The 22828-nt window shown below is 38.5% G+C and overlaps 1 protein-coding gene across 1 annotated transcript in view; it reads left to right on the top strand.

Annotated features, from left to right (window-relative positions):
* LOC146317739 (voltage-dependent R-type calcium channel subunit alpha-1E-like) overlaps window positions 1-21104 on the top strand; it is a 64778-nt gene extending 43674 nt beyond the window's left edge. The window contains exons 22-45 of the mRNA XM_084733099.1: window positions 162-221; window positions 383-489; window positions 2189-2285; window positions 2402-2562; window positions 3456-3593; window positions 4409-4610; window positions 4700-4864; window positions 8313-8423; window positions 8534-8614; window positions 8885-9004; window positions 9144-9209; window positions 10410-10501; window positions 10651-10825; window positions 10911-11038; window positions 11412-11508; window positions 12887-12992; window positions 13266-13373; window positions 13461-13561; window positions 14174-14280; window positions 14373-14472; window positions 16868-16972; window positions 17373-17508; window positions 18126-18289; window positions 19295-21104. Coding sequence (XP_084589225.1) covers window positions 162-221; window positions 383-489; window positions 2189-2285; window positions 2402-2562; window positions 3456-3593; window positions 4409-4610; window positions 4700-4864; window positions 8313-8423; window positions 8534-8614; window positions 8885-9004; window positions 9144-9209; window positions 10410-10501; window positions 10651-10825; window positions 10911-11038; window positions 11412-11508; window positions 12887-12992; window positions 13266-13373; window positions 13461-13561; window positions 14174-14280; window positions 14373-14472; window positions 16868-16972; window positions 17373-17508; window positions 18126-18289; window positions 19295-19828 — 3261 coding nt within the window. The 3' untranslated portion in view covers window positions 19829-21104. The remainder of the gene's footprint in view (window positions 1-161; window positions 222-382; window positions 490-2188; window positions 2286-2401; window positions 2563-3455; window positions 3594-4408; window positions 4611-4699; window positions 4865-8312; window positions 8424-8533; window positions 8615-8884; window positions 9005-9143; window positions 9210-10409; window positions 10502-10650; window positions 10826-10910; window positions 11039-11411; window positions 11509-12886; window positions 12993-13265; window positions 13374-13460; window positions 13562-14173; window positions 14281-14372; window positions 14473-16867; window positions 16973-17372; window positions 17509-18125; window positions 18290-19294) is intronic.
* The last annotated feature ends 1724 nt before the right edge of the window (window positions 21105-22828 follow it).

Below are 22828 nucleotides of genomic sequence, written 5' to 3'. Positions count from 1 at the left end.
CCTGTTAGCATTAAATTACCAAGTGTGCTTATTTTTTATATGATGAGAATTCATCTGTATAACATCAGTATAGAATTCTCTGAATGTAGGATGGATTTTGGACACAGTATGAACCCTCAGAAAAGCATTTTTTAATTTCAGATTTTTTTTTTTTTATCCAGGTCCTGCGTTATTTTGATTACGTCTTCACTGGAGTGTTCACCTTTGAAATGATCATCAAGGTGCGTAACTGAAACAGATGTTTTTTTTTTCCACCTCGACAACGTCACAGCACGTTTTTAGATAATTTAACTTACTCTAGGTGTACTCAGAGGTGTTCTGGTCCCAGCGTGTATTTAATCTGTTCATTTTACGTGTGTGTGGGCGTGTGTTTGTCCTCCAGATGATAGACCAGGGTCTCATTCTGCACGATGGCTCTTATTTCCGAGACATGTGGAACATCCTGGACTTCATTGTGGTGGTGGGCGCTCTGATTGCCTTTGCTCTAACGTGAGTCACTATATATTGCTGCCTGCAGATGACTAACTACTGACTCACTGCAGCAAATCGTTTTCTGAGCATACAGTATTGTTATAAAAGACCTTCCCTCAAAGACATTTTTTTGCCAAATTGCAGTCTGCTTCATTGACAAAGGGGCAGCTCAAAAACTGCAAATATGGAGGCCTGCATGCATGTGCAGTGTGCAACTCAGATTTAACTGTCACTGTCACCTACACTAGAGGAAAAGATGGATTTCTGTGTAATTTCGTCTCATGATTGATGTTAAAAAGCCTCTATGGTATTTCTCTCTGTTGTCGTTCCCAGCATGAGTGTGACAGATAACTTATTAAACCTTTTTGTGCCTTTTGTTGTACTGTAGGACTGTATCGTATGTTAATTTCTCTGTTGTGAGTATAGCTGTGATCCTCTGATCTCTCTTTATGCCTCAATTTTTCTCTGTTGTTCCTGTGGATTTTGTCACTGTTGGGGCTACCAGGAATGTGATGGGGTAAAAATTTCAGTCACACTAAATGTAAACGTCTCCCATAAGCTTCTCACATATTTCTTTGATTTTTATTTGTATGTTTTTTCCTTTTTGTATTCAGTGTTTCTTTGTTTTTGATTTTTTTGTGTCGTTTAAATCTCACCAAACTGCAGAGCCCGACAGGTGTTGCAGTAGAACGGTCGAGATACCAAAATTTTAAACTTTGATGCAATACTGTTATTAAAAAACAGCAATACCCTATACCTCTTGCAACAACACGGCAAAATTGGGGAAAAAGCCCAACACATCAAATAATATTTTTTTCACCCTTTTTTAAGTATGACCTTCTTATAGTGCCGGTTTTGACAACTTCATTCAGGGATAAAATATTTTAAAATTAGGATCATTTTACCTGATTTGTTTCCTCAAGTTATTAATTTTTGTGCAACAAGTAATAGAAAAGACTTTGTGGTGTGTATCTCGGTATCTCAGTTCAAAATTAGAATGAAACTTTACCTCACACACACAGCTCAACTTGGGTTTAATCTGGGTCTAGGATTCACTTTTTGGCTCATCTATCAAATCTGCATTGTGCATTATTTGCCAAAAAACAATTACAGCAAGTTTTTAGCGCACAAACTCATCTTTAGCATCACTTTAGAGACACAGTTACGAGTAGATAACATTAGATTTACAACTTTTATTCTGAATTTCAATAAAACACGCTATCGGTGGGTTTAGTAATTTTTCCTTTTGGTGGGTTAAGACTGGGAATGTGTTGCTAAATCTCATTTCTTCTCAGATAGTAGTAAGCTCAAACCAAGGATAAATAGAATGAATAGTATGACTTAATGTTATGACCTTACATAACCTATACTAACCTAATTTGATGGAGTAAGGTGATGTTAAGGTGTAATTTCACGATTGTAGGACACAAATTATAAAGGCAAGTGAATATGTTACCAATCTATGCTCACAAATACTTAATTCAAGGTTACAGATTGCAAACATTATCAACACTTTTACCTGTGACATCTGCCGGGCTCTGTACAAACACACTGCAGGTGAAGTTCTATGTTTCATTGTTTTTTTATTTTATATGCACTTGTTATGTTGACATTTTGCTTTTACTGTTTTTTCCTTTTTTTGTCTATTCCATGTGTCCTCATCCATTAGTTTGAGCGCACATCTACGTTTCTAAGTACTGTATTTCAATGTCAACAGAAACAACAAAGGCCGAGACATCAAGACAATAAAGTCCCTCAGAGTTCTGAGAGTTCTGCGGCCCCTTAAGACCATCAAGAGGCTTCCTAAACTCAAGGTACAATGCATAAAGAGCTGCAGACACGCTCCGGTGTTTTGGTTTTCGGTGTTATTTCACAGATCTCTGACAGATTGTGCTTCCTTCGCCGTCCCTCTTGTCTTTTTTCTCCACAGGCTGTTTTTGACTGTGTGGTCACATCTCTGAAGAATGTCTTCAACATCCTCATTGTGTACCAGCTCTTCATGTTTATCTTCGCTGTCATCGCGGTGCAGCTCTTCAAGGGGAAGTTTTTCTACTGCACTGACAGCTCCATGAATACAGAGAAGGAGTGCCAGTAAGTGGATACAGTATGTCTAAACCTGTGGTGGAAGAAGAACTCAAATCTTTTACTTAAAGGAAGAATAAGTTGGATTTGTCAGTTGGTGTTTGTACATGCACCAGAAACATAGTTGATTGTTGAGTTTCATTCCCAGGATGTCAAATACAAACACTTTGCGTTGGTAAAGTGTCCCAAGCACAGAAAAATAATGAGTACGAGGGCAGGGTCTCTGCAGATACAGACAGCGCTACATACTTTCAGTAGGTCATAAGTGATGATTCAGAGGAATTATTTTTATACCACAGTGTAGAAATACTCTGTTGCAAAACCTGCATTCAAAATTTTACTTAAATAACACTGCTATTAGCATCGAAATACATTTAAAGTAAAAGGGCTCATTATGCAAAATGGTCCATTTTATAAAAAATAACAAATCAACCAGCCTCGGTTAGAAATAAAACCAATACACAGAAATTAAATCAACTGCCCAAATAATTTAAGTTACAATACTAAATATAACTACACAAAAAGCAGGAGAGAAGGAAAAAAAATAACATTTCTCCTTTATAGAATTTTCTGGCAAAAAATGTAACATTCACAACAGCAAGTCAATATAATTAACCAAAGATTTGAGGTTTTAAAAAACATAACTGCTGACCTTTCTGTCATACACAAGTGAGCAATGGACAAATTCTACACAAATAGCTCATGATGCAGAAACTCTGGCTGTAAGCAGCAGCTCCTCAGTCTTTATATACCTGCAGGTGACCTGTGATTGGCTGCAGGTCCCCAGATTCACCAGTTAATAGTGCAAGGTTCAGGATAATGTCTTTCTCTTCATTAAAACTGCCAGTTTAATGAGTGAATTAAGTGAATCAATGACCTCCGGGTCGCTCTGCTCCCTGCAGAGGCTACTACATCGACTACAGCAGAGACAAGAAGGAGGTGAAGAGAAGAGAGTGGAAGAGACACGAGTTTCACTATGACAACGTCTGCTGGGCGCTGCTCACGCTCTTCACCGTCTCCACTGGAGAGGGATGGCCTCAGTAAGTCGGTTTCCACACAGATGAACAGGTCGTAGAGATGCCATTAAAGAGAAAAAAATTAAAAGAAGAAGAAAATAAATGTGAAAATATACAGATGAAATAAATATAATGTCATACGCATCGTCATACAAAGACAAATTAAAGTCTTTCCATTTCTTTTAATGTTTATTTGTTCAGCATTTTTGTATATTTGTTTATTTATATATATATATATATATATATGTGTGTGTGTGTGTGTGTGTGTGTGTGTGTGTGTGTATGTATGTATATATATATGTATATATATACTTATTTATTCATTGCATGTAGATTATTTTATTTTTCTTCTGTTTTTCCTATTCTTTCCCCTGTTGCTTTTGCTATCACTTAAAGAGACATGGGGAAAAGGGGGGAAAGTAAGGAAAAATAAAGGGATAAAATAAATAAATTACATTATAAAAATAAATAATTATTTTAAAATATACAGAAAAAAATGAGCAATATATTTGCACTAAATAAATGGATTTCTTTATAAATATATAAACACATATACAAAAATGCTGAAATGAATGCAAAAATAAATGAAAATGCCTATATTTCATATTTTGTTATTTGGCTTTATATTTCCACCTTTATTTATTTCTCTCTATATTTCTACATGTATTTTCTTATTATTTAACTGATTTATTCTTTTCTCTTTTGTGGCTCTCCTATGACTCCATTTATGTTCATCACTGAACTACACAATCTCTCAGTTCAAAAGAATTTAATTTTGGCTTTAATTCCTTGCAAAAGCTAAATGACCTCTGTTTTCGGCCATCTTTTTTCCCCGTTAGGGTCCTGCAGCACTCTACTGATGTTACCGAGGAGAACTTGGGGCCGAGTCGAGGGAACCGGATGGAGATGTCCGTTTTCTACGTGGTCTACTTTGTGGTCTTCCCGTTCTTCTTCGTCAACATCTTCGTGGCTTTGATCATCATCACCTTCCAGGAGCAGGGCGACAAGATGATTCAGGAGTGCAGTCTGGAGAAGAACGAGGTGTGCAGCCGTGAAATAAAGCCACATTCACACACGTGTTTATGTATCTAAAGATCGTCTTCTGCTCTGTGTGTCTGTTCTTCCATCAGAGGGCCTGCATCGACTTTGCCATCAGTGCCAAGCCGATGACCCGCTACATGCCGCAGAACAGACAGACCTTCCAGTACAGACTGTGGCACTTTGTGGCGTCGCCCTCGTTTGAGTACACGGTGCTCGTCATGATCGCTCTCAACACTGTGGTCCTCATGATGAAGGTAAAGCAGGATTATTTTAACAGTAGAGGAACAGTAGATAGTTTAAAGCAGAGGTTCCCCAAATGTTTTCATGTCAAGGACCTCCACAATAGATACACATGAGAACACGGACCCCCAGTTTAAAAGATTCTGTCTTAAGAAAGCCCATAAGGAATCCCATGAATATCAATTTTTTTTCATCAGTCTGACAAGTGTTTGAAATTTCTATTCCAGGCTAGAATAATTATTTTTGTTTGCCCATTTCACATTAATTATTGTTCAAATTAATGCAGAATTATTTGCAGAATGAGTGTCTGTTTATGAGTCGTAAGAAATCATTAATTATCTTAGAAGGCGTAGATGTTTATCACGATTAAATTGGGCGACATGTTAATGGAGTCTGGCAGGTGGTGAGACAGACAGCCGCTGAACTCCAACTCTGTGTGTATTTTCAGAACAATGGGCTTTTGTTTTCAGGATAACAGGCTTAGCTTTACATTGACAGACAACTGACAGTTATAAACAACTGATCAACTTACAGCGTAGGACTTGTTGTTGCTTGTTATTGTCAAATTACAATGTTGCGCTCGTCTTGTGCTCCTGCAGCGTTCCTGCTGCCTGCAGTCTGGGTATGGAGTGGGTGGGGGGAAACAATTCGCTTCAACTGGATTTCAGCCTATTTAATATACAGTCTGTGGCTCCAACTCGCTGTATGGACTGCAGTACTCATTTTTGGATGTGCAATTGTTTTTCCATCAGTTTTAACTGTGTTTTTGCACAAAGCATCGCTGATGTAAACACAGAGTCCACCTCCCTTTGTCCCGCCGCAGTCTTACGTTTTGTATCCTGTCAGCTTGGAGTGTGGTCCACATGTCAAATGCAAAAACTTGATCCAGGATGTTGTGGTGGAGCAGGTCTCTATAATATGGGCACAGCTATCTCTGATTTCCCTTCAGTTCGTCTCATTTTCCTGACCAGACATTGGCCAGGAGCAGCATTAAGCCCATGCTAGCTTACACCAGCTTTCCTCCTCTTCTCCTGCAGCGTTTGGCAGGCTGGCTTGGTTGGGTGGTTCGTGGGCAGTGCTTGTCTCAAGGTCCACGTGTCTTTATTTCAATGCCTGTGAGTGTATTTCTGGCATAGGTGATTAAGTGAAGGAAAAATGTAGCGAAACTGAAGAAGCCACCACTTACAGCATCTGCAGGCACCGCTGTTGCCATGGCAAACATTTAGTCCATCTCCTTTATTTTCTTCAGCATGTAGTAATTTACTGTAATTCAAGGAAAATTACAGTTTAGTACAAATTCAACTTTATTTTCCGAGCTCTGACCGTCATTCACAGTTCACAGACAAACCTGGTTCAACTTTTAACTGCAGTAAGTCATTTTTGGGTGCAAGATTTTTACCTCCAAGTAAAGGGGTTTAGGTAATCTGGCTAAACTGTCTGATCTTGTTTCTCTTTCTCTTGGACTTCTTTTTATCATTGCATTTCCGAGCTCAACGCTTATTTTGGTCAATGTAGTTTCATCACACTAGGTGCAAATTATGACGAAAGCTAGAAAAATATTTTGAGAGAACTCTCTGGACACCTGAGCATGTAACAGGTGCACTGGGGGAAGGTTTAACTTGAAACCAATGAGAAGAACTCCTACACACTGTCTCGCTTGCTGCTGAAATATTTATTTGATTACAACCTTTTGTTCAGTCTGTCCAACCTTCATCAGGTATGTGGGCAGCATCACAACACTTCCATATAGACAGTATATACATATGAGCTGCCCCAGTTAGGAGACTGCAGGGATTAGTTTGAGTGATGATGAATCTTTGCAGTCCTCTGACTGGATGATTGAGTAAGCACCTATGTCTACAGTACATAAGGAGGGGTTGTGATGCTGCCCGTTTACCCAACGGGTAAAAGGTTGGACAAAGTGAAAGCTAAAAAAATGAAAGTTTTGATAAACTGTAGCTTTCTTTCCTAAGAGCAGGCACTCTTAAAAAAAAATCTGTTGTGTTTGTGTGTTTAATGAAACCGGCACATGTGAGACTTGAGACATAAATAGCAAAGAAAAAACATGTCAATCAAAGAACCCACAAAATTCACACAATGCTTTTCACCAAGATCATGTTTGTTTATTGTTTGCTATTGAGGTTTGATTGACACCAGACTTCATACCAAACACCACGCTTTTCCTCACAAATCTTAAAATATCAGAACTTCCAACAAGCTCCTGAATATACCAATAGGGGTGTTTTTTTTAAAGAGTTACACCATATGGCAATAATTTAACAATGACAAAAATATGAATAAATACAATGAAATGTTCACTTTGATTAACAGTCTCAAGCAAGTTTTAACACTATTTTCATACCGTACTGAAATGAACTGAAACCTACTACTGATATTCATTAGAAAATGGTTGTCAGTGTTGTGAAGTGTTCAAAATTTATGGGCTGAAACAAGCAAATCTGTCATTGTGAACTGTGTTGAGGTAGTGTCATGTCTACCAAATGAGTCTGTTAACAGTTAGAAACAGCCAGACCTGTGTTATACACATGTGTTCTTTATGAAACATCTGTCAGTGTGCTTCATTATCATTATTATAAACTATCATGATCTGTCCAGGTTCTGTCTCTGTGTCTGTTGTAGTGTAAAACGTTCTCAGATTGTTGTAATTGTTGCCGTTAATAATTGAGTTAACCTGGCCGTTCAAATTACTACAAAAACCCAAAGTGATGTCAGTATATAGACTGATCTGTACTTCCATTTTCACTTTCAGTGTTTTTTGCCTTAAAAGGTGCAATATGTAGCAATTGCATGTGTGAGTAATGCAGTCTAAATGGTGAGTTGGAGCCATAGACTGTAAATTAAATTGGCTGAAATCCTATTTAATATATGATTTATGGTTAAAGCTAGTTGTTTGCCCCACCCCTCCTCCCAGACTCAGGGAAGCTCTGCAGGAGCTCTGCAGGACTTTCAACATTGGAAACTGATAATAACAAGTGATGGCGAGTCCGTCAGTTGATCAGCTGTCTATAACTGTAGATTGTCTGTCAATGTAAAGCTAAGCCCGTTATCCTGAAAACAAAAAGCCCAGTGCTCTGAAAATACAGTCTGGTCTGCCAGACTCCATTAAAATATTTCTCAATTTAACTGAAATGAACATCTCGGCCCTTGACAAGATTATGAATGTTTTTTATGACTCAAAATCAGACACTAAGTCATTTGACAAACAATCAGCTAGTTAATGTGAAACGGGTAAACAAAAACACTTTCTGGCCTGGAGTCAAAATTTCAAAGCAGGACACCACAGCTGCAGCTCTGTTGTCAGACAGAATTTCAACTTAACATTCTTCCTTAATCTCTGATGACATATCATGGTCATATTATTTATTACAGTAAATATAGTCCAGATTTCTAATCTAACAATGGCATTATTTTAAATTTCTGTCCTGTTCTCTTTTCCTTCAGTATTACTCGGCACCAGCCGCCTATGACACCGTCCTAAAACACCTAAACACGGCCTTCACTGTCCTCTTCTCCCTGGAGTGTATACTGAAGATCATGGCATTTGGTTTTGTGGTGAGTTTTACAAACCAAATCAAAGATTGAAATCAAGTCTATCTCTACTGATTTGAAACACTTGTCTATGCTCAGTCTTAAATTACTTAAAACATTTTCTTTTGCTGCAGAACTACTTTCGAGATACTTGGAATATCTTTGATTTCATCACCGTTCTTGGCAGCATCACTGAGATAATTGTGGATTTACAGGTGAGTTCCTGCCAAGACACCATTCATTTTCACAATGTTGTGACCCATAAATAAGAGCGACACAAATAGCCAGCTTCAAACGCAGCGATTTCTCTGTCCAAGTTTCCTCGTGTGCAGTGATCCCTGCCTCCAGACACAACTTAAGTCATGTTGTGATGAATTTCGCCATCTGTGTTTTACATCCTGTCTCTCCCTTCTGTCTGCCACTCTCTCCCTCCCTCCCTCCGTCTTGTGCCGCCCGCTCTCCAACCATTCGTGCGTCTGTCCCAGTCGGTGAACACCATCAACATGAGCTTTTTGAAGCTTTTCCGAGCAGCCAGGTTGATCAAGCTGCTGAGACAGGGCTACACCATCCGAATTCTCCTGTGGACCTTTGTGCAATCTTTCAAGGTCGGACATTTTGATCTTCTCTCTCATCATTTTGATTCCTCACACAAGGATGATAATGATATTTTTCACACCATATTACAAATTCAGATTCTCGCCCTGATGACAAATTTTAATCATTTTGCTGTCTCTTCTCCAACAGGCTCTTCCCTACGTCTGTCTTCTCATTGCTATGCTTTTCTTCATATACGCCATAATTGGAATGCAGGTATGCATTATTTCTCACATATAACATAATATAACAGACTGTCAGAGGTGGGCAAAGTACAAACACAGACTCCATTACATAAAGGAGAGATATTATGCCCATTTTCAGGTTCATACTTTTATTTGGGGGTTATGATAGAATAGATTTACAGGCTTTAAAGTTCAAAAAACACATGGCCGTTAGTGCAGCACATATATTCACCTGTTATCTGAAACACTCAAGTGAAGGTTGTTTAGTCACATTTTTATTTGAGTTAACATATTGGAGTACTTGTTTTTAAAAACACTCGAGCATTTAAAAGCACCTTTTCTTTTTAACATCATTGTTGTATTGTTGCCCCAGTGCATTTTTAGAGTGACTCTGAAACAACCTACTGAACGCACTTGACCTCCTTGTAGAACCAGTGGAATAAATAGCTTGCAGAATATGCTGCAACGCCTATAGAAATACCTATAGAAACACAAATTAATCAACACAAGAACAGCTATTGTCGTTTTCATTTTTTTAACACCCTCACGCCCACAAAAAAGTGTGGAAGTGTTCTGATGCAGCTCTGGCAGTGTGTGGTGTGTGTGGTGTGTATATGGAGGAGTAATCAGCTCCAACACAGCCCTGATAAATTACACCAAAATATTTTAAAAACCAATAATGTCTGAGGTTATCAATACTAAAATCATTTAGTCCATTTAATACCCAACCCTGTTTATAATAATGTGCTTATTTTTATTTGGATTAAAACATACATCTCTGAAAGGACTTTAGTCAGTAACTAGGGCTGAAACCAAGATTATTTTCATGATTTGTCTATCATTTTCTTGATTAATTGATCAGTTGTTTGGTCTATAAAAAGTCAGAAAATGGTCAAAAATGATGACAAAAGCCCAAGGTGACATCCTCAAATGTATTGTTTTGTCCACAACCCAAAGATATTCAGTGTACTGTCATAGAAAACAAAAGAAACCAGAATTATCTGCTATTCAAGGAGCTGAAATCAGATAAGTAAAAAAGAATGACTCAAAATGATTTATCGATCATCAAAATAGTCCTTTTTTTATTATTTTTATTTCAGTTAACTAAAATGTTTTTTCCAGACCTAGTTTTAGTTTTTAGTTGAGTTTTTGTTAACTATAATAACCTTGATAGGGATCCACTGAAATATTAAAAAGTAATTATTTTACTGAGGCTTCCTGTTTCCTGCAGGTGTTTGGAAACATCAAGCTGAATGATGAGAGTCACATCAATCAACACAACAATTTTAAGACCTTTTTCAGCGCACTGATGCTGCTCTTCAGGTGGGTGCATCAAACAATATCACCATCATGACTGATGTCTTCAGTTAATTTGAATTCATTCTCTTTAATTCTAGATTTTCTTTTTTTTTTTAGCAAAGTGGATCTTAATTTGATGTCAGCTGGGTGTTTTTGTGTGTTTAAACGATCAGGAGTGCGACAGGGGAGTCCTGGCAGGAGATCATGTTGTCCTGTCTGTCAGGACAGGAGTGTGAACCAGATCCGTCCATTGCCCCCCTCACCATGTCTCCGGACCACGAGGGAGGCTGTGGGACCGACTTCGCTTACTGCTATTTTGTCTCATTCATCTTCTTCAGCTCCTTCCTGGTCAGGACTCAGAATTGTTTGTATATTTGTCAGTTTTTCCCCTCTGTGCACACTGATGTCCTTATTACTAAGTCTCCTCTTTTAGATGCTGAATCTGTTTGTGGCTGTGATCATGGACAACTTTGAGTATCTGACACGAGACTCCTCCATCCTGGGTCCTCATCACCTGGACGAGTTTGTTCGCATCTGGGGAGAGTACGATCGTCTGGCATGGTGACTTCTTATTACTACTGCAATTTTACAGCTTTAGTTTTTTCAGATTCCAGCAGAGCTGATCAACATTCATGTTCTATATTTATCCAGCAGAGGGCTGTCAAAGAGTGTGAAATGTTATACACTCCAGTGCAGTGAGCTGTTGTGTTAAGCAAGTTCATAAAATTCAAATCCAGAAGACCATCCAGAGTTCACTGTACTAAAGTCAACTTTTTTGCCAGAAAAAGAAAGTATTCTAAAAATGTAAAATGCCTCGCAGCAAGTACAAGACCTTGATAAGGGGACCCTGTTTGGCTTGTCATTAACTTCTCCTCCTTTTGCTACTGTTTCTCTGTTTCTCTCCTCACTTCTCACCCCTGTTATGCCTCTGCAGCGGTCGTATCCACTACACTGCCATGTATGAGATGTTAACACACATGTCTCCACCGTTGGGCCTGGGCAAAAAATGTCCTGCTAAAATCGCCTACAAGGTACTGAAAACACTCACTTTTGTCTAAACACAGAAGGGCTCGCTGAGATGGAAACTCAAGCATGGAGTTAATTAAAAAACACCATTCTTAAAATGAATGAACCAGCACCAGTTTGATTGATAGTCCTCTGACTGCACCATACAGAAGTATGATTCATGACAATTACAAAAAAAGAGGTGTCTTATCAAAACAAGCCCACACCTATTTGATTGATATTTCTCAGTTTGCACCAAAAATGATTTGGAAAATGAATAAAAACGTAGATCTTTTTTTTGTTTTTTTGGGGTTTTTTTTTTTGCAAATTAACCCTTCAAGTAAAATCCTATTTATATACAAATGATAGATGGTGGATTCAAGGGAAACACGAAGCCATTTATCAAGTCAGAGTCACGTAATAAAACAAAAGCATTCAGCTGAATTTAAAACTTTCAAAAACAGATTATTGCCTGAAAATGTGTGAAGTTTGCACAAACTACATGAGCAGACGTCCAGACGAACTGTGGGGATCTCTCTTTCAAATGTTCGTCTTTTATTCAGTTTAAGAAAACATACAAAGACCAAATAACTGGACAATGTGAACTTAATGAGTCATGTTTATAGTTAATATTTGCGTGCATTTTGGTCTGTGAACATGTGCCTTTAAATTTTGTTCAAAGTATCAGCAGATCATCTGTAGTTTAGTTCAGTTCAGACATTTTGTTATCCCAAATGCAAAATTTGACTTGCAGTCAGGGGCACAAAATAAAAAACAACACAAGTACAAAAAAAGAAGTACAAGAATATAACAAAAACATAATAAAGCAAAAATCCTACATTATATGCAGATTAAGAAGGGTTATTGCCTGGAACAAAGAAGTTTTCATTCCCATTGGGAACCCTCTAAATCTACAGCCTGGTGGAAGAGTTTCAAAGTCAAAGTGAAGGGGATAGTTTGTGCATTGTAATATGGACTTGTCCTTACAGAGAACCTGCTGTGAGACATCTCTCACCTTACGAGTCACCTTTATTATACATGTTCAGGTTGCCGAACCAGGAAATCGTAGAAAAAGTAAGAACAGATTCAATAAATGACTTGTAAAACAAGGACATAATTTTCCTCTCTACATTAGAAACATTTAATTTCCTAGGGAAATAGAAATATTTCTCTCCCTTCCCTACAGGCAGTATTAGAATTTGCATCAGATTTCAGGTCATTATCATTGACTGTTTCAAGATACTTATATAATCTTCAACAGATTCGATGCCAATTCCTTGTCTGAGTTGGTGGGTGGGATCATTTATTGTTAGGCTTTCATGGTAGACCATTTATGTTACTTTTAAAAAATGATTAATTAATGAACTAATAATCTCATCATGTCTTCCTCTCGTTGTCTCTCAGAGGTTGGTGTTGATGAACATGCCTGTGGATGAGGACATGACCGTCCACTTCACCTCCACCCTCATGTCGCTCATCCGCACAGCTTTGGACATTAAAATAGCTCGAGGTCAGGGTCACTAATGTGCATGTTGTGATTGTGATATGGCATGTAGGACTGAAACTAGCCAGTATTTCTTTGTAATAATTGATTAGTCGTTTGATCTGTAAAATGTCAAAAAATAGTTCAAATTGTCTGATTTGTTCTGTTCTGTTTGCTGTCAAATGCGACAAACAAATTTAAATGATTAATTCATCTATATCAAAATATTACTTCAGTGAATAATCTAATCGTTTCTGCTTTAATGGCACTAAAGTGTCTGAATGTGGATGTTTGCCACAGGTGGTGAGGACCGTATCGGTCTGGACAGTGAACTGCAGAAAGAGATCAGTATCATTTGGCCCTATCTGCCCCAGAAGACCTTGGACCTACTGGTACCTATCAACAAAGGTCTGACTCTAACTATGGAGGAAATACTCAGTGTAATGCTGAGAGACCAGCAGTAACAGCTAACACAGTGTGTGTCTGCCCTCACAGATACAGACATGACGGTGGGGAAGATCTACGCCTCTATGATGATAATGGACTACTTCAAACAGAACAAAGCCAAGAAGCTCCGGCAACAACTTGAAGCTCAGGTCAGCTCTGCATGATGTTATGATCTTTCTTGCACCTCAGTATATATTTCTCACCCTGTTTTACAATTTTATAATAAAAGAAAAAGAGACACATGAGTCAAATTTTAAATAGGAGACGAAGAAAGACAAAAAAAAACCTCACAGCACCGTTTCCATGCTGCCATGTCCATTTTCGCAGGGTAGAATCTGATTTAATTTCCTCTTACAGTACTATGGTTCACATTTAAAGGGATTGTTTGGATTTTTTGAAGTGGGTTATATGAGGTTTTTATTCATAAGTTAGTGAAGTAGCTACAGTAGATGGCGGTCGACACAGCCCCAGTTTGAAGAAACAGTAGTAGTACCGGCACAATGTGCTGCTGAGGACAGGGTCAGCAGCTTTACCCTGCTGTTAGACACATCACTTTCCCCAGAGCCACCAGACCGTCTTGGCAAAAACAATCATTTTACCTCGCTGCACACGGAAGTTGCTGGTCTACCACTGCCTCAATCGGTTAGTTTGTGTGTTAGTTAGTTGTGTTAAAGTGGCTCCAATACATTTTACTGCTGACTATGTGAAAGTGGAACAGTAATGAAGCCCTCTGACCTGATTTGTTGTCTCTCTCATTTCAGAAGAGTAGCTTAATGTTTAAACGTCTGGATGCCTCCACCCTCCCAGAGGACATCTTGTCCAACACCCAGACGCTGCCGATGATGGCCCACAGTGCTGGATCAGCCTTGTGAGTGCATACACAAGTGAACATTTGTTATATTTGTACTCATGTCTCTGTTTATGTTTCTGTTTACTTTGTTTCCCTCTGAACCGATGCAGGACCAGAGGAGGCTTTGTGGCTCTGAGCCCCATCTCACCCCAGGAACTGTTTCTGCAGCCCATAAGCTCCGACATCGATGCAAGTCAACAGCAGAACCCGGTGAGAAAGAGGACCAGCATGAGCATACAACCATTAATACCATGACAATTTCTTACAACAGTGGTTCTTAACCTTTTTAACTTGTGACTCCTTAAAACAAAGTGTTGTTGACTTATAATAATAATTTTTCCTTCTCAGATTGTTTTAAAATATTTTTAGGGGACGAATTCAAAAAGTAGACCTGATTTTTAAAGGTAGAAATGTGGTGTTTCTTTTGCTACTTTCTTATCCTGTTATTTATTTCACAACCTCTTAAGTGCAACACACATCTGTGGTGTCACTGAGTGTGATGGTAATTGACGCTTGTGTATCATACAAACAAAAGAAGTTGTCATGGTATACTATAAGGATGAGCTGGTTAGTCAAAACAGTGTTTACAAAGTGCTTTGACAGACAAAGCAAAAAAACATTACAAAACGAACATTGATATTTTTGCCTACACTGCTCCATCTTTAAGTCTGAGAAACAAGGAGTCAGAATTTGTAGACAATGAAAGAAGAATGAGCCCCCAAACCGATCATTTCTCCCATCCTTGTCCTCAAAAATACAATAGATGAAGCCCAGACTCTGTCAATACACAAAGCAAAACAACCTTTACAAGTAGTTGGTACAGATAATGTTTTTTTAAGTACTGGCTGAGTGCTGAGAACCAATTTCTGTAAGTAGAAAAGCAGACTGCGGGTGTGAAAATAGAAGATGACAGTCCAAAGCTGTGTTTTAAATATCAAAAACATCCCTCAGTCTTTTTCACACTGCCACACACATACACACACACACACACACTACATAAATGGTGTGGCAGACAAACCCTCAGCGCAACAAAAATAAGATTCTGCTCCTATATCCTGATCAGGATAAAACTAGTTGTAGATGCTGTGGATGAGGCCTCAGTGACGAGTGAATCCACTTTAAATATGAAGTAGAGTTTACACCAGATATCAGTTAGCCAATGTCACACCCTCACAGAGGGTCCCGTTTAGACAATCTATAGAACATGGTCTAAAGTACTTGAGCTGCTCAACGTAATTTAAAAGATAAGTTAAGTCATTTTAAACATTTTCATGCGTACAGTAATGTCACTGCTTCAAATGTTGTTAATATTCAAGCAGCAAAACTAAAATCGGTGGTTATAAACTAGACGGGACAGAGAAAACTGTCAAGATTTACTGTATGAACTGTGTAAGAGACCTTTTGGATGTGTAGAACACAGGACATTAATTATCAGATCCTGATGATCCTGTTAGATTTAAACAATGAAGTTACAGCTGCTGTGCGTCAATGGCACAGTGTCTCCCTTCGTCCTATTGCACCCACCTGCATCATCCGCTGTTTTTATGACCTGTGGATTAACTGCAGCGCCCAGGAAGCAGAGTGCACGTGTGTTGGGAACCTGTCCATGTAGGCACATCTTACTGTCTGAATGATGCGCTGTGCTTTGCACCACTGGGCAGAGGATAGAGCCCCAAATTTCTAAATTTCTGGATAAAACACACCTAACAGCAAACATTCTCCCTATTTTTATAATGACATAATCGTTCAAAGCAGAGTCGTGACAAGCGGGTGTTTTTGCACCTGTAACACCTGCCAGGATGTGTTGAGCCTACACCACTGATGTGTGTTGTCCTTCAGAGCTATCATGTGATCCCTTAGGTTTGGAACCACTGTCTAAGAGCACAGGGTTATTTCACTCTGAACATTTACAAACATTTATACAAGTGTCTTAACCCTTCACAAAACAAACAGCACAAACCAATTTAAATGGATGCTGTTGCTGTGACTTCTCTCAACGCCTTGCAGAGCACGGCATCGCTGCTCTCTGTGCTCCTGTGTTTTAGTCCTGTGGAGGTTGGAATAGCCAATTCCAGATTGTCAAACTGTTAATGTTCTGCTGTGTCTTTACTGTCTGGTTTTACTGGTCTACATTGCCTGCTAGATGAATGATATGAAATTATTCCGAAATACCCACATATATTAGTGTTTGTTCTTGCAGGGGAATGTGTTTCGGCCCCTAGACAGATGTTGTGTGGCTCTATTTGTGTAGCTATATTAAGACCTGAACGTGCATGACTGAATGTACCTCCAAGCTGAAATATGGACTCATCTTTCCCTGTGGAATGTTTTGTCTCTCCTCACTCTTCTTCTCTACTCTTTGCTCCTCTTATACAACCTCACACTGTTTCTATCTTCTCCTTGAAGTCAGTTTTCCTGTTGCTAGTTGTTAATCTGTCCGTTTTTTTGGCTGGAATGGCTTCTGATTTGATGGCGATGATGATGGCTATGATAGATGAAACTCAGTGATGGACCTCCGTATATACAGAGGCAGTCCTAGCGGGGACGAGCCTGATCGGTGCTCTGTCTCTCCTTGCCCTCCTCTCTTGTTTCTGTACTCACCTAGGTGGTCGAGTGCAGTAGGGGAATTGAAGCCCCACTGGAGCTTCCGATAGGGAGGGGCCTGTGTGTGCGGGCCTCTTCCATGCCCCGTCTGGCTGTAGAGTCGCAGGTACACTCATCTTGAGGTCGTCAGTGGCTGCATGGGCTCTAACGCCAAAGTGCCTTGTTCCTTACGTGCACGAGTTGCCGAGAAGTTTAAATCAGTAGAGTTTTGGCTTGTCTTTTACTCCTTTGGGAGCCTGAATTGTTAAGATGGGATGTGATCTTTGAATGCTGATGCCTCGTCCTCTTACCTTGATCTCTTTTATCTCCAGAATAGAGAAAACTAACAAGTCTATGAGGATGCACTGTTTTTTTGCACTGACTGAAGCATGAATTTCTTTTTAAATCTCTCTGCAATGGTCTACTTGTCTCTAAATTAAATTATCTGTATGTAATTACAGTATTATTAATGTTTTCTTTGCGTATGTACCTTGTGCTTGCATGTGTGTTTGTGCTTGTTTTCACAGCAGACGGAGGTTGCAAGTGGCTCCATGAAGCGTTCAGCATCCACTGTTGGGGATCAGCGGGTGAACGGTCTCTGGCAGGAGGAGAAAAGTCCTGAGCGAGTTTATCGACCTCGTCATAAAAGCTACAAGGCTGCTGGTTAGTCCTGGTCACCTGTTACTATCATGATGGTTTGTGTGCACACAGTATGACGTCTTTATGTCTTTTTTTCTACACTATCTGCAAACATGGATCACTGGTTTTAGAGGGATAGTTTGACTTATTTGATATGAGGTTGTATGAGGTACCTATCCATAGTCAGTGTATTACCAGCAGTAGATGGCGGTTCACATGCCCCCAGTTTGGAGACAGCAGGACTAGTGGTGAACAAAACTAAGCAATGTTCTGCAGCAGAACATATTTTACATGTCAGACAGCACTTTCCAATGGGAATCGCTATTATATAAGCCAAATATTACACTCTCCAAACCAACCAAACTCCACCAACAAAATTAGTGATTTTACATTGCAGAATGCAGGAGTTGCTGGTCTACTGCTGCCTCAATCTCATCCTCAATCCTCAAACACGCAGTCACACAATAACACAAACTAACTAACAGATCGAGGCAGTGGTGGACCAGTGTTCTGCAAGCTAAAATTACAGACAAAAATTACATATAACAAAATGATGTTGTCACCCACTTTATCTATGTCCTTTACTCTTTATCTGTCATTTTACTTTGTGTTGTGTCCTCTCCTGAATGTCTTTCCTCTAGTTTCTCGGTCTGAACATTGGCAACAGGGTGACAGAGAGCGTGGCCGGTCTAAGGAGCGCTGTCACCTCCTCTCTCCAGATGAGTCTCGTTGTAACTCAGAGGAAAGAAGCTTGCAGCCCTCACGATCCTCCAGTACAGAAAGAGCAAACCCCCAAGATAAACAGGTGGGTCAAACGAACTGATTCAGGGACTTGGACAACAACAAAGCACTGTCAAATATAGGGATGAACAATGAATGAAAATATCATTGAAATTGAATTATGGCCTCATGCAATATCCAAATTTTTAGTGAAAATTAAATGCAAAAATTACCATTCCCACTAAAATCACGACTTGCAATATCTGTCAAAATAACTGCAATATATTGTTCAATCCTGGTCACAAATTAACAAGAGCTTTGGCAAAAAAAAACAGTCTGTAAAAATTAGTGAGCAAATTTCTCTACCAAGTAGAATTCTTGGCATGTTCATCAGCCAATTCACATTGTTTCATTATAAGATATTAATAAGAATATTTCACTGATATTGATATATACTACAATACAGTAGATGTACGTATTAAGAATATTTCTCTGATATCGATATATATCACAGTACAATATATGCACATAGAATCTCACGAACTGTCCAATATGTTCAATTGTTATGCATTATGCAATGGACAAAAGCCTTCTTTAACTAATTTTGTTGGTTTTTAATTGCAGTGTGCTGGGAGTCATTTACTTGGACAACAGAATTAGAATTTAACAATGACAAAATATTTTAATCAATGTTATCAATATTGAAACTTTAGTTCAACATTGTCCCAGCCTGTGGGAGTAGCCACATTAGCCATGCAACATTTTAATGCCAAGTTCAATGAGATAAGCTACAAAATAAACAATAATGCAGCATAAAACATGTCAAAACTTGCAGCAAATCAAGAACAGTCGATATTGATCCATCATTGAACTTGAACATTACACATTGTCATCAAAAATAAGATTAAGAACAGCTTTTCTTCTTTTGAAAGTAGAACCAGGGACTGTCCAATGAGAATTATCGACCAACCAATGAACCGACCGACCAGAACACTTTAGATTTTGACATGTTGAAGTTTTTCAGATGCTGTGGATAAGACAATCTATGACGCCATTGTTTGTCCTATTATTTCTTTATTCCTGTCTCTAGGGCAACAGCTCAGACAGTCCAGTTCCCTCCACCTCAGAGTCCAGCACCCCCAGTGGTCGAAGACCTCTGTCACAGACCCCGACCCGCTCTCACCCTCACATTTCCTACTCCCCACTCGTGTGTCGCACAAACCCCTCCGTCGGCGAGGATGAGGACGAGGATGAGCAAGGCAGCCCAGAGACCGTGAGGCGGGGCGGCAAGCCCACCTGGGAGACCCAGGAGGGTGACACGGGTGATAGGGGGAGTGAAACAGGCCTACATGCGTCCCCACCTCGACGCTACCCGTCTGAGCCATTCCTGGCCTCCCAGGAGGACGACCACAGCCCAGACCCCTCCGGCCCCATGGAGACGTTGACCTTCGAGGCGGCCGTGGCCTGCAGCCTGGGACGCTCAAACACCATCAGCTCGGGCCACCCGCGTTTGCGGACTGGCTGGCAGGTCCCCAACGGACATTTTCGGAAGCGTCTGGCCCAGACGACCTCCGTTGCGGGCTGCGATCCTCTCAGTGACACAGAGGAGGACGACAGGTGCTAGGGACAGGAGGCACAGCGTGAGGGAGGAGGTGTTAGAGGACTCTGTGCGATAGAGTCAAGGTTAATGTGACTCTTTTTGGCCACGAGCCCTCTGGATGTTTGGTCAAACGTGAACCCGAAACGAACAAAATGAAAAGAACAATACTTCCTGAAACTGTAGTTGCCAATTCACACAGAACACTGACAATAAATAAGGTCTATTTCCTGACTTGTACTTGATGATAGAGAGTAATAAATACATCTGAAATAGTTGCGGGATGCAGAAAATCAATGAATGGATCAAATTATGTCATTTGTGTCAATAGGTATTTTCATTTCTGAAGATGTTTCTAAATGATTCAGTGTTGCTCTTAACAGTATTTATCTGTGGGGTGTGTGAATATGTAACTACATTTTCTTATAAATTAATTGTTTTGTAAATACATCGTGATCATCACACCATCGCCATTTATTAGACCGGATCAATACAGGAAGCCATCACGAAGAGGCGATCTGATACTTTACCAGACGATGTGGATACTAATAAGTAACACTCAATAATGCTGGATTTTTTTACAGTATGAATGAATGTGCAGGGGAAAAAACTGCCTGATTTTCCCCATCATTTTTTTCTTTTTGGTATTAATAAGTTGTGAGATATGAATACAGTAATAGAATACAATAGAAAAGATGCTTATTTGTTATTTCACCCCGCGTTATTGTTAAATCATGCCTCCAAGGAACCTCAAACCTTTAAAATCCTTCAAAACAGTCTGCTATTTTTTTCAGTCTACACCCTTTAAATGAGACTTTTCCAACAATTATATCTAATTTTAATAATTGTTGGGCTTGTAATTTTACTACAAACTGATATGAAAACAAAACAATCTTTCATCTATTTTCACCTTTTTCTTCCTTGTGAATATTGTACGAACCATTGCAGACGATGACTGTAGAAACACTGTAGACACACCATGACGACACATCTGCTTCACAAATCAACATCGCTCTATTACTTAACTAATAATGTACAGAGAAATTATGCTGTTTGTAACATTTAGAGAAAAAAAAAATAATCAAGAGTATCAGCTGATGAGCTTTAAAGGTAAATTTGGAAAATGTTCATTTTAAGGTTTGTGTTTCTGTTTTATTTGCCTGAAGAAAGGCCAATTCTGTGAAACTCACTTAACCAAAAACATGGAGATTTGTATCATAAGTTCCTGGAATGCAAATACTTTGTGGGTTTTTATGTGTACAATAGCTGTATATATAAAAAAAATAAAGGTGTCCTCAAGTTGCCACTGTTATTGGCTGTCTGTTTATTATTTTTTTAAAATATGCACAGTCTGAAAAAACATCAAAAAACACTTTATTGTGCATATGGAAAAGCAGTGTTTGTGCTGTGATTTAGATTTATTTTCTTGATGTACTATGAAAATGACCAAAATATTTTTCCATATTATATTTATTACAACAGTAGTGTTAAACAAAAAAGGTTGAAGGTACTTTTACAGCTTATATGGAAAAAAAAAAAGGCATTACAAAAGCAAGCAATAAACGCTTCCTTATTAAAGGTCCTTCACACCTTTGGTCCACCCACATGGGTGTTTTCACTTATTGTGCCTGATTAACCTCTACAGCTGTGTGGGAGTACATAGACTATGTGCTTTATAGGCCTTTTTTCACAGCACATATTTTGACCTGTCATAGTAAGAAAAGTACAGGCGTTACTAATAATATTAATAGTGGCTCTGTTTTATTCATGTGTGCCGGTAAGTCATGTTAGTGAGCCAGACAGATCAGCCAGGACAAGTGAAAACACCTGTGAGGTGTGCAGGGCCTTCATATAAATTAAAAACTTTAATGTCTCAAATGAAAATAGTGAACATACATATGTATTATTTTGTAAAAATAAACATTTTTGAATAAAACATTCCCCAGTCAAGATTTACAGTAAATTTACAATAAATTCACTGTCAGTCTTAGGGGGCTTGCAGGAAAGATGGTTTGACCTGTTAAACAGGCAGATTTAATTTTCGCCTATGTTGTAGAAAGTTATGTATAAAATCTGCCTGATATTTTGCAGTGATTACAATTGAACTGGGTCCAATTTACAAATGGTACAACTGCTATCACAAGTGCGAAATAAAAACATTATTCAAGCATATGTTTTATAGGATTATATATAAGATATTGATTGTTAGGGGAGAGCAACATATAGCAGTGCAAAAGACAGACTATAAGGAAAGAAAATAATAAAGAACTAATAAAATTAACTAAAAAAATGATATAGTACATGATGTATAATAAAATATATAACATATAAAACATGTAAAAACTAAAATAAAGTGATCAAATGCTACACACAATAAATTGCACATAATCCACATTGCACATTACAAGATGTTGCACTCACATAGCACAGAACACATATTACACAAACCCCGTGGTAAAAACACCATGAAACTATTGCATAATCCTTGCAGGTGCATTTTTAATATACAGAATTTGTATGGCAATAACCATTTGAAATTCCATTTTCATATACTTATATCTCCAGTTACTGGATTTTAGTCTGAAACGCAATTCTATTCTAAGTACTGATGCTAATGCTAATTTTGAATGATTATTTGGTTATTGGATTCAATACCCAAGATTCAAAATGTTTATTGTCACACAATTATACAAGTACAATAGAAATGTAACAACAATAAACTAACTAACAAAGTACAAAAGATTGATTTGAAATAAACAAGCAAACTATAGAATAATAAGATCAAATGTGCATTTATAAGAAAAATATATATGCAATAATAAAATAACATCTTGTTATATTATGATTCATTCAGCAATTCATTAATTATTGATTTAACAATAAATGAAGCACGAAGTACTGACAAAGTATTATTGTTCTTTATAATGATCTTTAAATTATTTTACTGTATTTTTATCATTGAAATGGACAGGACATTGACGCTCTCTTGGAACTACGTAAGAGAAATCACCCAATCAGCGCGCAGAT

Source organism: Lutjanus erythropterus, chromosome 12 (assembly GCF_056507025.1).
Source record: "Lutjanus erythropterus isolate fLutEry1 chromosome 12, fLutEry1.hap2, whole genome shotgun sequence".
Taxonomy (NCBI): domain Eukaryota; kingdom Metazoa; phylum Chordata; class Actinopteri; order Lutjaniformes; family Lutjanidae; genus Lutjanus; species Lutjanus erythropterus.
Note: the sequence above shows the minus strand (reverse complement) of the source record. Positions and strands in the feature narration are given on the sequence as shown.